Source organism: Poecilia reticulata, chromosome 2, assembly GCF_904066995.2.
Source record: "Poecilia reticulata chromosome 2, P_reticulata-male-v2, whole genome shotgun sequence".
NCBI lineage: Eukaryota > Metazoa > Chordata > Actinopteri > Cyprinodontiformes > Poeciliidae > Poecilia > Poecilia reticulata.
Genome location: NC_088831.1, coordinates 19156013 through 19172921, shown reverse-complemented (window position 1 = coordinate 19172921; position 16909 = coordinate 19156013). Strand labels below are relative to the sequence as shown.

The 16909-nt window shown below is 40.4% G+C and overlaps 1 protein-coding gene across 10 annotated transcripts in view; it reads right to left on the bottom strand.

The window, feature by feature from the left end:
- Positions 1-16909, bottom strand: part of htr2aa (5-hydroxytryptamine (serotonin) receptor 2A, genome duplicate a) — a 122573-nt gene that overhangs the window by 66084 nt on the left and 39580 nt on the right. For 8 of the 10 annotated variants that reach the window (XM_081599456.1, XM_081599428.1, XM_081599448.1 and 5 more), the window contains one exon: positions 996-7312. In XM_081599456.1, coding sequence (XP_081455582.1) covers positions 996-1422 — 427 coding nt within the window. In that variant the 5' untranslated portion in view covers positions 1423-7312. Of the gene's footprint in view, positions 1-995; positions 7313-7894; positions 7991-16909 lie in introns of all 10 variants that reach the window. The other 2 variants (XM_081599434.1, XM_081599461.1) reach the window with 1 other exon arrangement.

The window sequence follows — 16909 nt, the reverse complement described above, 5'->3', positions numbered from 1 at the left end:
TTTTGGAAATCTGTGTTTTCATTACAAAGTTGTCAAAAAACAACAACACAATTTTGCAATTGTGTTACTTCCAATAAGTAGCAAACGTAATTAAAATTAGTTTGTTCATGCGATAAGTCATTAAAAATCATGCCGCGCCACCTCCCTCCTTCTGCTTCCTGTCGTCTTCTTCAGCGTTTCCACCAGTAGTAACATCCGGTTATTGGTCACGTGACACGATATGAAAATCTGCAAAATACACCAAATTCGATACAGCCGAAAAAACACATCATCCATGTGCAAAACTTTACACAAAACTTTTGTTCGAAATTGCCTTGTTTCCATTAGTTGAATTTTTTTTCGTAATTCCAAATTTAAGGTCAATAGAAATGCATTGCAGTAGTTATGCTCCACTGATCATCTGTCACGTGAAATCTTGATAAAATACATTCAAATTTGATGAAGAAAGAAGATCAGACATTCGAGGGGTGTGAATACTTTTACCAGGCACTGCAGCTCTGACTGCTTATATAACTACATGCAGTATTAACAGAGTCTACCTGTAGGAGTTTGTCTGTGTGACAGAAACATGGCCCTGTGAGCCTTTTCATTCATCTCTCTGCGGAGGCAAGTTGTGCCACTTTCTTTTTCTGTTGAAGCGGAACTCCAAATAAACACATCACTGTCAACAACAGGGCTGACCACCTCCATCACTGCTGCTCTCCATCTGTCCTCCACCACCACCACAGAGCCAGCCAGGCATGCTTTCTAAAGCCTTTTTTCCTCATTTTATTTACTACACTTCCAAACACAGGGTTAGAGGTAAACCTAAACCCAGAGAGGGTGATTTTAACCAGAAAAGAGGGACTGAAGGGTTCAGCATGCAGACAGGTGTAGTCTGTTTAGTCCTAAAGACATTCCATCCAAAGGCTGTGGGAAGCACATTGGAGCGGAGTCAGCAACACACCAAATGTCAACTTAATAAAAGCCCAATGTGAGTGACATGCGCGCCTTACCGTAGAGAATGGTCACCATGGAGACCGGCATCACCAAGATGCCGAGGAGCATATCAGCCACTGCCAGTGACATCAAGAAGTAGTTAGTGGCGTTCTGCAGCTTTTTCTCCAGGGAAACCGCCAGGATTACCAGGATGTTGCCCATGACCGTGACGGCGATGGCGACCAAAATCAGAAGCGCCGGCCAGTTCTTCTCCACCCGCGACTCGGCGTGAATGCAGCGAGCTCCGAAGTCCGCCACGCCACCGTGCTGGGACCAGTTTGCCACCTGCGTCTCGATGCCATTGCGGGCGAGGTTGCTTCCCTGACACCTGAAGTGTGTCAAGTTATCAGGCAAAGGCGAAGGCCATGGGTTAGACTCCAGAGCACTGAAGGTCCTGATGGTGTTAGAGATCAACTCGGACATGTTGCCGTCACGCAGGTTCATAGTCTCACCCCAGTGCCTCTAAAGATGAACAGCCCAGACTGGAGTAAGGGAATTCAAACTTGAAGAAGCATTTTCTTGTAAAATACCGTAAAGCATCGCCAAGCGTCTCTTGATTTATGAAGTACCCTTCAATATGTGTTGTGTGTTGGGTATTCCAGCACCTCCGAGGGAACCGAAGCCTTGAAATGTCTGTCAGGATCAACAGATGATCCTCCACAGAGGGAAATAAAAATAGCAGACAGCTGAATTGAGAGCGACAGAAAAGAGCAGCTGTTTGATCTTAAAGGACAATAGGGCATGCGTAAAAATTTAATTGCTTGGGTGATACCATCACCGTGTGTCTCAAGGGTCTGGAAAAATGAGCAAAAAAACAAACGAGACAGAAGTGCTTCAGGTACTGAAAATAACCAAATCCAAACCTGGGACTAATGTCTTCATGAAAAAGAGAGAAGAAAAAAAATAACCTTATGGAAGGTGTTTGAACGGAAGTCGCAGGTTTCACATCCTTTAAGTCTGAGCTTGTCAAAGCAGAGCTCATGTTAAAAATATTAGCTGTGTGTTCTTATAAATTGGAATTTTCTGTCTTGACAGAATTTTTCCGGCAAATATGGTGGTTCCTGAGGACAAAATCTGCACTTTGGAGAAAATAACTTTATCTTAAAAAGCTGGGTGGAATTTCCTAAAAAGCTTCCTTACCCCAACTTGTCCCCACACCTGTGAGATGGCAAGGGCAGCTGACGGGGATGGACGGTGGTCATGATTACATTCAACATGGCATTGTCCATGTGTCACTAACTTTCCCTTCTCCCTTAAGAAGAACAAAACATTTCACTGCTTCTTTTTAACCAGAATCAATGTCAGCCCTCCAAGAAATCTGAAGTATTCCATGTTTTTCCTACTCATTTCCAGATCCATACCTCAGTGGAAAATGTCAGTCACTCTCACTCTCCATCCACGTCCGCCAACAACCTGAACGTTCCTGCGCGAACCTTCATGTTTCCCACGTGGCACATTCCCATGTCTCGTCACTTTCCTAAAACAATTTCAAAGAAGTGGAGGAAGAAGGTAGAGAACCACGCGGCTGACTGAAGAGCTCTCGATTCTCCAGAAGAGTGTTGTTAGTCGGCAAGTTGTTAGTCGTCTTCCGTGGTGGCCAAGAGCTGAATGCGTCTCCGCTTTTGCTCTGCTCTCAGCTTTCCACATGCAGCCTCTCTTCCTCTCAGCGGGGATCTCCTTTCTCTCTCTCTCTCTGAGTCTTTCACTCGCTCCCTCTCTTTCTCTCTCTCTCTCTCTCTCTCTCTCTCTCTCTCTCTCTCTCTCTCTACCAGGGTGTCTTTCCCTTGCATTGTATTGGCTGGCCCTCATTCTCTCTGATGTGTCTTGTTCTCTCTCCTATTGTGCCACCCCCCAACCCCCTTTCCCTCATCGTGTCCAGTATGTAAATGAATTCGATTTGTTCCCTCTTAGGTCAACGGGCTTTACTGACATGGCCAGACTTGGATACTAAAACTGTGCCTTGCAAGTATTGGCACCTCTTGAATATCTCATGTTTTGTAATGGTACAACCTCAAACTTCTAAGCATTTTTTTGAGGGGGATGTTATGTGACAGGCTAAATAGAAACAAAAGTGATTTCTGAATTTACCAGCAGTAAAGGAAGTTGTTGCTATGACTGATGAAGAACCGAAGGGTCCAGCATGGTCGAACAGAAGCTGCCCCTTATACCAGATTTGTTTCGGGTGTAGACATTATCTCAAGGTGTATTCATGGTTTCTGGTCAGGGAAACCCAGGCTCTTATCTTCGATTTTTGCAGATGATGTCTGAAGTCATGGTTAACTGCTGGAAAAATGTTGATTGCTCCCCTCTATGTAGTCTTTGCCTTACGGGAAAATGTTGTTCATGGGTGATGGCAGAAAGAAGGGGAAGATGGACCAATGGACTGGTGTTCATCTGCAGCACTGCAGGCATTGAATAGAAGATCATATACTTTGTCGTTCCCTAGGGGAAAATTTGTCATGGACTCAAAGGTGTGTAGTGCTCCATAGCGGCTGCCAAAACAGACAGTAAAAACACATTGAGATCAAAGGTCTCAATTTACCAGCCTGTTTACCTTGCCAACCCTGACCAAGGTTAATGAGATGACCAAAAAGAATGAGATCTCAGATACCAGTGGTGGACATGGGCTTGGCTCTGTTTAAGATAGGATGAAATCTCAATCCTCTGATGGAAGCAGGAGCTTCTAAGCCTCAACAGGAGTTAGTTTAGGTGGTTTAGCCATCAGATCAGGATGCCTCCTGGGCATTTTCCTTTAGATGTTTTGTGTGTACGACGTAGGATATACTGGTGGGACTGCATCCCTTCTGCCCTGGTAACAGGTTTCTGTCCCCCATAATGAGCTGGTTAGTGTTACTGTGAAGGTACTATATGCCTAGATATCCTTCTGTTACCTATTACCCCAAGTTTCAGTTAAGCAGAAGAGAATGGATAGCTTTTATTAAAGCATGACGGAGAGAAATGCCACTTTCAGGTATAAAAACAGATAAGGAATTAAGAGCCAGTATACTGCAGTACTGCATATCATTCAGGAGAGAGATTGCACACATTTGCTCTCAATATGTGGTGTCTGCTGGTTGTAATGTTTCCAGTAAGTTCTGACCAGTCTTGCACAGACTTCTCGGAAGAATTTATTCCATTTGCTCTCTCCAGAACAGCCTCAACTCTGGCAAGATGGAGGGTTTTCTCACATAAACTGTCTGCCTCGGATCTATTTATGTTTCCGCTGGATTTAGATTTCTCCAGGAAGAAAAATAAATGTATTGGTGCCACTCCCACCAGCAGCCAGATAATGCTGTGATTGGGAATTATAGACATGGCTTCTGTTGTGTACCTGATTCAGAAGTTCTGACATTATAACAACTAGGCCTGTCATGATAACAAATTTTGCTGGACGATAAATTGTTCCAGAAGTTATTGCCATACACGATAATGTTGTTTAGAGACCATTTTTAAGTAATATAATAGTAATGTCAAAACAATAATGCAAGAGAACATTCCAAGACATCAGTAAACTTTAAATTCTAATAAACATTTAACACTGGTACTGAAAGACATTTAAATATACAAGATAAATAAACAAAACAAGAAATAAAATGACTTTCGAAATCTTTGTAAACATAGTTGTCATTCAAAAATGGGATAGTTGAGACCAAGGCACCAAACTGAAGACTTTCATCATCCAGTTTTTGGTAAAAAAGAGACAGAAAAAAAAGAGACAATAAATCATGCCAACGGAAATAACTGATTGACAGGTGTAGTAACAACTGTAGCAAAGTCAAAGTGATAAAGAGGACATCCATCCTAATCTAAAGAGAAGACATGTTCTGGTAGTCACGGAGCAACAAATGAGCGACTCATGTCTCCTTAATTGAAAAAAACAAATAGCTTCTGAAATTTCAGCAAAGTACATTGTAAAAAAAAAAAGAAGAGTTACCTAAAATTAGAGATGCCATGTAAAACATACAGCACATTTGTACTCTTCACCTTTTGTGTCCCTTTTATCATCTTTATGTAATTAATATTTATTCACCACCCACTGGTGTCCATCTTGTTTTATCGCAGTGTTGTAAAACATAAACACAATAAATTATGCTAACGATCCTCCTCGCTGTTTGCTCAGTTCCAGCAAAAAACGTGTTGATTGGTCAGATGTGTCAGCACTGCAGCGGGTTTTGGTCTCCAGTGTGTGACTATAGTCAAATTGATCATAAAATAATTGTGTTCCCTCTCACGTTTCTATGCATATTTTAGCTAGATCGGCCCACACTGTTTGCATTGCAGATTTTAAATCACAGACCTAAAAATGTGTTGCAGGTGGATGGCGAAAGTCAGCTCATCCTCCCTTTGTGTCTGTCTGTCAGCTTTTGAGGCAACTGTTTGTATCTTTTATTTTTACTAAATCCTCTTAGGAAAAAAAAAAATTCTGTTTCTTTAAAGTCGTCTTTTAAGGCTTATATTAATAATCCCCGTTGATTTCAGAGAAGTCGCGCCGTGCAGTCTGTAAGTCAGGAAAGCCGTGATGCAGGTAAAATTTTAATAACGCTCTCACACACAACTGAACATCTTAGTCATCATGAAGCACTTCTCCACTTTACATGAGGAGTTCATGTTCATTTTTAAATTGTGGGTGGGGTTTGTTTACAGACCACAAGTGAGCTGCTCTTTCCTTTACAGGGTCCTTCCATCTGAAGGAAAAATGCATCCGTGCATTTACAGTAGTAATATTACTTTTTAGTTTAGTTTGTAATATTCACAATGCAGAATGTAACTCTTTTTGGCATTTTCATTCAGCATAAATCCAGGTTAGTTGGTCCCAGAGGTTGAGGCTGATAACTAGACAGAGATGGAACCGGTCCAAAGCAGATTTCTATCTAAAAACAACTTCAGTCTCTAAAACATTCCAGCTGAACTGTTTTCACTTTGGAATGATCAGTCGTTTACTTAGAGTGTTTTCACACCTAATAGTCTGGTTCAACTGAGAACCAAAACTGCAACACTGGTTATATTTTCAGCTGGTGCGGTTCACTTTCACACTGCTCTGTGTCAAACCATCCAAACCAACTAAAAAACCTGTTGACCTCCTCGCCTGTGGTGGTGCTGCAGCAAGAACTACTGAAGAAAACAACATAAAAACCTCTGAAGCATTCCCTTCCCAACAGAGCACATTACTTTATGTGATTTACCATCAGGATGTGAATATGTGCATGAATGGGTGACTGAATGAATGTAGTGTAAAGCACTTTGGGATTCTCTGGACTTAATAAAGCACTGTACAACTACAGGCCATTTACCATTTTATCATTTAGGTTCCCAGGTCTACAGCGAAACCTAACTTGACCTGACGTAAGAAAACTAAATGAAGAAGTAGCTGAACCAGAACGTTTCTTTGTGATCACGTTTACTGGCCCAAAGCCCAAACGAAAGAGGTGGGTTTGAATTAAGGCATTAAAAAAGTATTGACTGACAAAACTTCACCTATACTTCTTAACATTATGTACTTGTGTCTTTCCATTGATTTTTCCTCTCAATGCAAATGTAGCAGAAGGTTTAAAAAATTATCCCATTCAGACAAATTTATATTACTTTTTATGAGACTAGACTTAGGAAGTCTGTTTCTACTTTTGGCTGTTTTCGGACTAAACCTCCTGGCAGCTCATCTGAGTGTATATGTACACTCAGATGAGCCAATATATGAGCCAATATAAAGTGGCTCATATTCGAGATAGTTAGAATATGAGCCACTTTTAACCCAGGGAGAACAGCAGATCAGGAGTGTTTTATTTTTGCTTCAGCTGTCAAGCAGCCTACTGTCCTGTTGCTAGTGACAGGCAGACTTATTGTTTGTGAAAACTTTTGTCTTCTTGGCCCGTTTTAGTGTCACACACGTCGAGCCGTTATTGACTCAAACTCCGGTGTTTGTTCAGGTGGAAATTCAAAAAAGAATAGCCCCGAGCGTTGAGACGTTAATAGGTCTGTGTCCAGGATAACAGAGCGGGGACACTGCAGTGCACGTAGGTGTGCTCTCTGACAGACCCTGTGTTGGGTGGCAACGGGGAGGCAGCTCTGAATGCGAGTTTCCAACCTGGTAATTTATACACTCCTGCCCCAATGCGCTTAGCAACCTGCCATTATTTGTTCATTTTTGTCTTTGTTCAAATTCGCTTTCCTTTTTGTGTTAGGGATGTATAGTACTGGCAACTAATTGAAAGCAACAGCAGCTGTTGTTTCGGCTCCAAATGGATAGGTAAAGTCGCTCTCCGCCTCGTTGCTAGGTGCTCCTGATGTTTTCCTTTCATTTCCTTCGGGTGAAGTAGAATCAGTCGCCAAGCAGATGCTGTTGGAGTAAAATCAAAATGAAAATTGTAAAAACATTTTCCCTCTGTGTCCGTGTGGCTCATATGCTTCCCCCCCCCCCTGCTTTACTGATTTCTCTCACTATGACTCACGCCTACTTAATGGACTTGATGTGCGCTGGCATAATTTATCTTTTTCATCATGGTTTTTCTTTTTGTAGTATTGCTAAAGAAAAGGCCATTCTTAATAACAATCACACAGTCATTTAAAGAAGAAAAGCCTGTCATAGATGGAGCTTGAGATTTGTTGGCTCATTGTGTTTTTGTGTAAAAATTGCTTCTGATAGGCATCGTTTGGGCATTCTTCATTTTCCCATTAGTTGGTAATTGAGTTCTGACAATGGCACATACATGTGGTGAATTAAAACTAATTACTTAATAGTCTTCCATGTTTGCCTCATTTGTACATTGTGATTCAAAATTGCTTCCCTTTGTGTGAAAGGACAGATGCGAGGTTGGCAACAATTTCCCTTTTAAGTTTAACTCTTTACTCTTCAAAGCAAAGTCACAATTGCATATTTTATTCTATTTAGGAAGCAGATAGCCCTTCTTAGAATGATCACCTTCATGCAACGGAGGGCTTTGCAAGCCACTGTGATCCTTTAGGGGCTGTGTTGTCCAGGACTTTGGCAGATGGTGGCGTGTCCTGGTGAACTGGTCTTTGGGGAGAGACAGATGAGGAGTGACTCAGAATTTGATGAACCATGACCCCTATAAAGAGATTACATTTGTCCAAAATAAGAAAACCTGGCATCCGCCAGGAGCCAGGGGGACATCTAGTTGTCAAACAGAGTCCTGAGGCTCACTTGGTGCAGCCTGAAAAGGCAACAGGAGGCCAACTTCATGTGAGAAACGAGTAGATGCTGTGCACAGTTTGAGCTGTGGGTTAAGTGAAATAGGCAAGGGTGATGGACTAGGTAGGCTGTTTCTAGAAGGTCAAAATTTGGTTTTTACTTTTTCCTATTTGTCCATCAAATGGGTGACGAAAGGGTGTGAGGATACTGACAAATACCCAGCTAAGAACCTTAGTGTCAGAGTTCTCCCAGGTGGGCCAAGGGGTCATCTCTTTTGGACTACAAGTTGCAAGAGGGAAGGTTCTGACTCTTTGTGGTTATGGACTGAACTGTAGTTCAGGCTATGTGTTTTCTTTTGTCAGTAATTGGTGGTATGGAAGGGGTGCCATCGAGGACACCCCATTTTTCTGCTACTTGGGGACTTCAACACCCTTGTGGGGAATGATGGTGCTACCCAGAGGAGGAGTGGGATTAGGAAGAACGGCCCAATCCCACTAAATCTGAGAGATGGTTTGCTACTGAGCAACAGTGCTAGGCATGGTGTGTCCTACACAAATACCATGTTAGAACACAAGGTGGTTGGTACTTGGTACCAGTCCACCTTGGGTCAGAAGTGGATGGTCAATCCTGTAACTGTATCTGCCTCTCTAGTGAAGAGAGGATCGGAGTTGTTAACTGATACTTGCAAATAATTTCATAGATTCACTGCTAGAGAGGCCTTGGAAAACCAAAAAAGTGGTTCAACTTGCAACTTCAGGAGATTTGCTCTCATCTTCCAAGAAAAAAAGGAATACATGGAATCCAAACTGGCCATATTGAGGACTTCAATTGCAGATGCAGCTTTAAGGAGCTGTGACTTTAAGAAAATCGGTGTGTATTACGGCTGCAAGGAAGACACCAGCTGGTGGAAGCCAGGGAGGATGGGAGGTTCCTTAGCTACTTAGCAGCAATGAGATCAATACTGGGGTGTTGAAGCAATTTGGTGAGGCTATGGAAAATGATTTATGGTAGATGTGAAGTGACTGGGATGAGAGTCAGCTCATGTAAGAGTAAGACTGTGGCTCTAAACTAGAAAAGAGTGCACTGCTCTCTCTGGGTTGGGGCTCAATATTTGCTTTAAGCTGAGGAGTTGAAGTCTCTCAGTGTCTCATTTACAAGTGACAAGAAGATAAAGCATAGAACAATTTAATGAATTAAAATATTGTCTGTTGCAAAGCAAGCATTGCACTTGTTTGCAATATTGAAGAAAGTAAAGCTCTAAATTTACTCAGTCACTATGCCTCAGCATCGAAAGGAGTCAATAAGGTGGTTTAGGCATTTAGTCAGGATGGATCGTCTCTTAAGGAGGCAGTAGGGAATGATCCAATTCAGGCTCAATTGTACATTTAAAAGTAGAGCTGATCAAAGAAGGAAAACGTTGAGCTTTTGTTCCAAATTCATCCTTCGTAAGTTATTGTGTCTATGTGTACAATAATCCGGAGTGCAGGTTTGAGTAGGTGTGATACTGACAACAGTAGGTGCAAACTAGGGGAATCAGACATGGATTTAAATAACCCTTCACAGATTAGTCCACTGCCTCACTAATCGTGACTTGAAGCGGTATTTAAAGTTTACTTTTCCCTCTGCATTAAAACATCATTGTTGTCTCTCTCCATGTAAATGATTTCCAATCCACTCGAGATGCTTTTCCTCGAAAACTACATCAAAGCCTCTGGCGACTCTCCCAGAGGCAGACTTCACTTTCCATCCAGTCTGTCTAAATCATCATCTTTTTCGCTCCCTTATGCTCCCTCTCAGTCAAAGGGGTAATTACAGTCGCCTTCGTCCACTTGCTGACTCTTCAAGTGTCTCTTGCACTTTCCATCATTTACTCCCTTTCATTCTCTTTCTGGCTGACTGACTGTCGACTCCATCGCATTGCATTTCTCTCATTTGTTTGCTGTCCATCTCTGTTTTGCAGCGACAGCAGGAATCAGTGCCATGAAAAGTCTCTAGAAGGCATATTTAATGAATAATTAAATTTGGCTTTAGCAAACTGGGGGGGTTTTGCTGTGAAAACGTAAATCCAATTCAAAGTTAAAAACTTGGATTTGACAGATCTAACTTCCATATAGAAACGGTGGCACCGGGCTCCTTCTGTGTTGTCTGGGGACGATAAGAGGATCCCATCGCTAACATATTGCAAAAAAAAGTATGTTAGATATCCAGGACAGACAGATGCACGCTGGAGCAAAGAGTTTGTTTAGCATTTAGAGAGCAGCACAACAGAGATAAGAGAGAAAATAAAGATGATGCGAGACTTTGGTGACAGATGGACAGCAGAAAGAAGTATTTTGAGTCAACATGAGAGGAGGGGGGGAAAGGACTGAGAATGAAAAAGAAAACAGCAGCCGTTATCCGTAACACAGAAACAACACAATCCTCCAGAAAACTGTCCATGCAGACAAAAACACAGACGGCGAAACAAAGAGTTGATGCACTTTGACTTTTGGCCTCTTCTGCAAGAATAAAGCTCCCCAGACGTTCAGCAGAGTGAAACACAACAGTTATGACAACAGAGGGCGAAGGGAGAGCAGCTGAGAGCGTTTCAAGTCTGGTTTTCAAGGTAGATACTCCCGTTTTATTTTCAGAGGCCTCAGTTGCTGCTTTTTCCTTCTCACTAGATGCATTTCCATTACAAACGTGTCAAAATTTGTTGATTTCCCACTAATGTCGAAAAACAAAATTTCGCAACTGCATTGTTTCCGTTAAGAAAGAAATGCAATTAAAAATCACACGTGAATCAGTTTGTTTATGCAATGAGTCGCTGAAAAACAATCTTTTTGCCGCTTCCTGTCATCGTCTTTTCTATCCGGTTGTTGATCGCATGACATTTGTGATGTGCAAAGTAGTGCTTCCATTACAGTTTTGCAAATTGCAGTAATTTTGATGCAGCCAAAAAAGCACACCATCCTAGCTCCAAAGGTTTTCATCAAAACACATGAGTTTTTCAAAATTGCCATGTTTCCATTAAAGGGGCAGTACTATGTTCTTGGAAAGCACATAATACTATTTTATAGAACAATATTTTATAGCACTATTTTATAGCACAATAAAGTAACTATTGTTACCTTCAGTTGTTAAAAATATGCTGTATACATGAAATATGACTTAAAATAAATTTTATTTCTTAATTTAACGCCTTGAAATTGGACCACTGTCTCTTTAAGAAACTCTTGCTCTTTCTGAAACTCCACTTTCAGGAAGTCGTTACAACATGGCTCCTCTATAAATCCTTTAACAATGTTTTTACCAACATTTCACTGAGAAGCAGCTCCTATAATGAGCTCAGCAGATGCTCAGTACCATCAAGTGTTTGCTAATTGTGGCTGGCTAGTCTGAAGGAGCTGAGTGGGGGAGTTGCAGAAGAGGACTGCTCTAGGAGGCAATAAAGCAAATGGTTTTTCATGCATGGAAGAATCAAAGCAACAGTTCAGCTATGTTTTTGAAGAGGGAATAACAGTATAACATGGTGTAAAGCTGAAAAAAGTTGATTTTCCTTAATGCTGCCCCTTTAAATTTATTGTCAGAATAAAGCTTAATTCATATTTTCTGGTCCACTTGTCTGTCCCCACAAAGTCTGTCTGATGTAAATTTGTCCATCCGTCCCCAGTAGGTTCTGCTAGAGCCAGCCCAGACCTGTGAGCATAACTGTATATGCCGGCAAAAACAATAATAATAGTCCCAGTCAGAGGGTGGCGCCAGACTCAAAGCAGAGGGCCATTCCCTGGTTGATCAGTATTCCTGATAAGTGCAACACGAAGACAAAGAGAACACTACAAACAAACTAGAGAAAAGGTTACTGAAAAGTATAAGTCAGGGGATGGATACAAAATTCATTTCTAAGGCCCTGAACGTCCCCTGCAGTTCAGTAGAGTTTATTGTCCAGGAGATAGGCACCAGCTTTTCCTTTGTCAAAAAATATGCAAAATGCAACGTTAAAACATAATGTGAGGTATCAGACTGTTTCAGATTCTTGAACATCTACGTCTAAGGGAAGTGCGACTCTTCCCTTAACTTCCCTTCACCCCCCACCTTTGACAGTTTCAGGTCAGATCTTGACACTGTTTGTCTTGTACAATACTTTCTGTTTCATATCAAAGCAGAGATGAGCTGATGATGTGCATTTTGCTATTGAATCTTTGAACACTAGAGACATATCTGGCTTTCTGCAAGCTACATCAGGAGTCTCTGTTAAACCTGCTACATTTTGAAGCATCTCTTTTCATGCTACATTTTTAGATCCTCACCGTCTTCCATCAGCCCTCCTGCAGATAGAACATGGGTCCACTTAGGTTTTCTTTTGTATAAGAGTGCTTGTCTGCATGAACCAGGAGATCCAAGTGACGGAGTGAAAGATAAACGTCTTAAAATCTCTTGAAAGAAGAGGCTATTATTGGCTGAGGGAAAGGCATTTTAATCTCACTGACATTCAGGTTTATTGAAGATATTTATACGTCTTCTGTTGTGCCTTTTGCTCCAGCGTTAGTAACCGCTTTTGCAACTCTAATATTCTGTAACTTCTGGAACCTACAGTACTGGGGGGCGTTCACTAGCACTGCAAAAACACAAAATCTTACCAACTATTTGGTCTAGTTTCTTGCAAATATCTTCATAGACTTGAAATAAGACAAAACTAACTTCCAAGTGATGTTTCAGAAAGATATAGAAGCTTGTTTTAAGTCAATAATTCCTTAATATTGATGAAAAAGTTCGAGTTCCATTTGCAAATTCTTTAACTTACAACATACGAAAAATGTCTTGTGATGAGGGGAATTATCTGACAAAGGAGCAAGAACGTTTTCATTAATATTAAGGAATTATTGACGTAAAACAAGCTTTTATATCTTGCTGAAAAGCTACTCATAAAGGGCCGACCCAGCATTTTCTGTTTAAATGGGTGTATGACGTCACTGATATCAAATGTTTTGGTTTTTTTTGTAGACCGTTTAGTAATGTTGATGAGTTTGTAAATTTGTTTAGATTTTGTCATTTGGTTTGACCTGTTTTCTCATGGTATACTCTAACGAAGTGAGGTCAATCAATCTTCTGTATTGCTGCTAAATGTGCTAATGGAGGAGAAACAACTTGTAGTTACAGGAAAACCATTTATCTGCCATCATATCAGAGGATAAACTAGTCAGCAAATACCAGTGCTGTGATAATTAGCGCAAATTCCATCTGGCCTTAGCATTTGTAGCAGGTTCTGTTGTGGTGAACCAGCTGCAGCATAGCAAGGTTAAATATCAAAGTGATTGACAGCACTAAGACTCTCCTCCTGGCTCTAATTGGTTGTTTCTGTCTCATCTTATACTGTCACAGTAGTGACAGTTTCACAACAAATGTGTAAAAAACCTTTTGTTGTAAAAAGAAATACATATTTCAGCTTTAACTGAGAGGCCTCAAGTTTATCATCCTCCTATGACTGTGCATTTATCTAATTTAAAAGATAAGTTAGATAAATACACAGCAACATGTCTGCTTATCTTCACTTTGTGGTCACCTTGCATGATATTTTTTAGTAGGAAAGTGTAACATTTTGGCCAGCTGCTGCTTCCTACCCCTAATACTCAGAACACATTAAGTGTGAATGTCTGGGCGTGAGTGTTGTCCTTCCTTTGATTAGTAACTGACCTGGACGAAACGGGTCACTGGGAAGCACAGCCGCTCTCCAGTCAGGAAATAACCCTCCCAAATGGAAACCATCATCACAGACACATCCGTTTAAACACCGTCTCCTTAAACTCCTAGGAGGTAGATGTTGCTCTCACTACGGTCAGTTCTAAAGGAATAGAGTTTCATGACTAGACACTAATGAAAAGCAAAGAATATCTGTAGAAAAAAAAACTGAAATCTTTCCGGTACGTTGGATCTTAAGTGTTCACACACCCCTGTGAAAACAAAACAGCAGGTTTTGTGAAGCCTGGATGAGTCATTTAAAAACATTTTACACATTTAATGTGGTATTTATTCTGTGAAAATTAAACGATTCTGTTAGACGGGAACATTTTTAAAAATTAGATTGCAAAGTTGAGTTTTTATAGCGCAAACTATAAAAACCCTTTTGTAAAAAAACATTTAAAATGTACTGTTGTCACATTGGTGACTGCATGATGTCTTTGTGACTTTTTGTGTTCGTGTCTTTATGACATAAAGTACTTTGAATTGCCTTGTTGCTGAAATGTGCTACACAATAAACTTGATTGACTGATTAAAGGCATATTGCTGTAAAAACCCACCGTCCCACACTGACTTCTTACACTTCAACATGGTAACAAACAGAACTGGATTAACAGACAAACCAGCAGACGTTGAACGGCATCTTTGATCTAAAATAACCCACTTACTGTCGGGTTTCCCCCATGTTTAATGGTTTAAAACGGCCATTAAAGTCACTAATGGGGCAATTTTAGATGAATTTGCAAAATGTTGCCCTGCAAACTGTTGACTCACATCTGGTTACCTGACAGTTAAACCACACCTTCACAGAATGCCTGTTTTCAAAAGCAGCGTTTAATCCCACAACCCATAAATCAGATTTAACACTAAAGACATAAGATTTTCCAGTCTTATGTCCACAATGTCTGACTCCATGATTTGTTTGAGTTGGCACTAAAAGTATAGATCACTCCCCTTTTGCTGCACATTCACAAGCTAAGAACCTGGGTGTTCACAACTGTCAAACTTTTTTAGCTTAGCATTAAAAAAAGTCCTCAGTGGAGTATTTGGAAGGTCTTTCTATTCCCTATCACTATTTTCTCAACAGACCAACAATAATAAACCTGCTGTAAGAAACATAAACCTGCCGCTAAGCAGCCTGGATATTAGTCCCCACTCCCACCTTTTTAGTATTTCAGGTTTTATTTGTGCTAATTTAAAACCTCAGGAAGTTTATTCAACTCTCTGAGATACGGCCAAATTAATAAAAAGTTAACACAACTCACTGCTTTAAGTTTATCTTTCACAAAGTCAAACTGGAGCTCAAAATCTAAAACTCTCCAGATTTATTTGACTCAAAGAGAAAGAACGAAATGCAGCTCAAATGTTTTACAGCGTCTTCTTGGAGCTCTCAAATAATTTGGACGACACCTAAAAGTAATGGAAGTTTTTTCTACTCATTTTATCTGTTTCAGATGAGAAAACTCAACTGAATATTTCGGTGGAAAACAATGTGAAAACATTGTTCTTGTTTATTAACATTTTACATGTTTTGTTTTAGTAATTTGTATTGTTGGTAGAATATAATCTCTCTTTTTTTCTTTTTTTTTACATTTATTTTTGTTATTGGTTTAGGGCAGTGGTCCCCAAACTACGGCCCGCGGGCCGGATCCGGCCCGCCTCCACATTTGGTCCGGCCCCCTGAACAATACCAGAGAGCATTTAGATTTTTTTTCATATACCGTATTTTCCGGACTATAAGCCGCTACTTTTTTCCTAAGCTTTGAACCTTGCAGCTTATCGCCCAGTGCGGCTTATATGTGAATTTTTCTTCAACCACCAGGGGGCTCTTTAGCAGGAAGTGAATCATTGGAAGTCAAAACTGGAAATCAAAGAAGAAAGCACCCATTAAAACGGAATTAGGTTTTAATAGGGAATTAAAATTTGAGAATGTTGTTGATCAGTTAAATAGCATTGAGGGGGAAAAAGAAGATTTTTCGTTTTTTAAATAATACTCTGATCATTATGAGAATTTGAGGTATAGATATTAGGATCCAGTAGATGGCAGTAGTGCAACAATAATGGATGCAAGCTGCCGTTTAAATCTAAAGAAGAAGAAGGAAAAAAAAGAAGAAAGCGCCCATTTTCATTTAGCACATGCTAGTAGCAGACACAAAGGAAACTACCGTAATCAGTTCAGTTAAATCTAAACTTGGCAACATTTTCTTTTTCAACCGTAATAAATGTGATATTCGATTGACCCGTTATGACTCAAATTTTGGGTGTCCGCCCCCCTCTGCTACATCGTTGTGGAAAACCTAGACGGCCGAGATATCTGCAGCTTATAGTCTGGAAAATACGGTATTTATTTCATTAATAGTGTTATTCTTTTTCCTGGATTTTTTCTGTGAAGAACCCAGAGAGGGTTATTTGATTGTGCTTTTTGGAAAACAATACATTTTTACATTTAGGCACTCCTGCAATCGTCACACTTTTTCTGTTACAAACTGACTCCGGCCCCCGACCAAAGAAGGGAAAAGTTATGTGGCCCTCACAGGAAAAAGTTTGGGGACCCCTGGTTTAGGGAGTTGTTTATTACTGCTGCTGCGTATCGCAATTATTTTAAAAAGTAATAATAAAAATGAAACAAAGCCATACAGCTTCTCCCCTGAGTGCGAGTAAAAATTCATGAGCATTCGGTTCCCTTCGCTCTCGTCTAATTAAAGTGGTTTGTTGAAACGCTGACAGCATAACACACGCTACAGGAGCCTACAAGGACATTTTACATGTATTTTGGAAGCAAATGAAAAAAAAGACGTGTTTACCAAACATTTCCTCTAAATAAGCAGCTGTCTGCCACAAAGAATTTAGATTCAAGCTTTGATTGGATGTTTCAGCCTTAAAAATGTCAGTTTCACCAGTTTAAAACTATCTACTAAAACGAAGCTCAGCTAAAAGGAAGTCACTTGTATTGTTTATATTATTTTACATGAAAAACTCACACTCCAGAGACTGATGGGCTACATCGGTTTGAGTTAATTAAACTGTCAAAACAGAGCATCGTTGCCAATTTATGAGTCGTCTGAC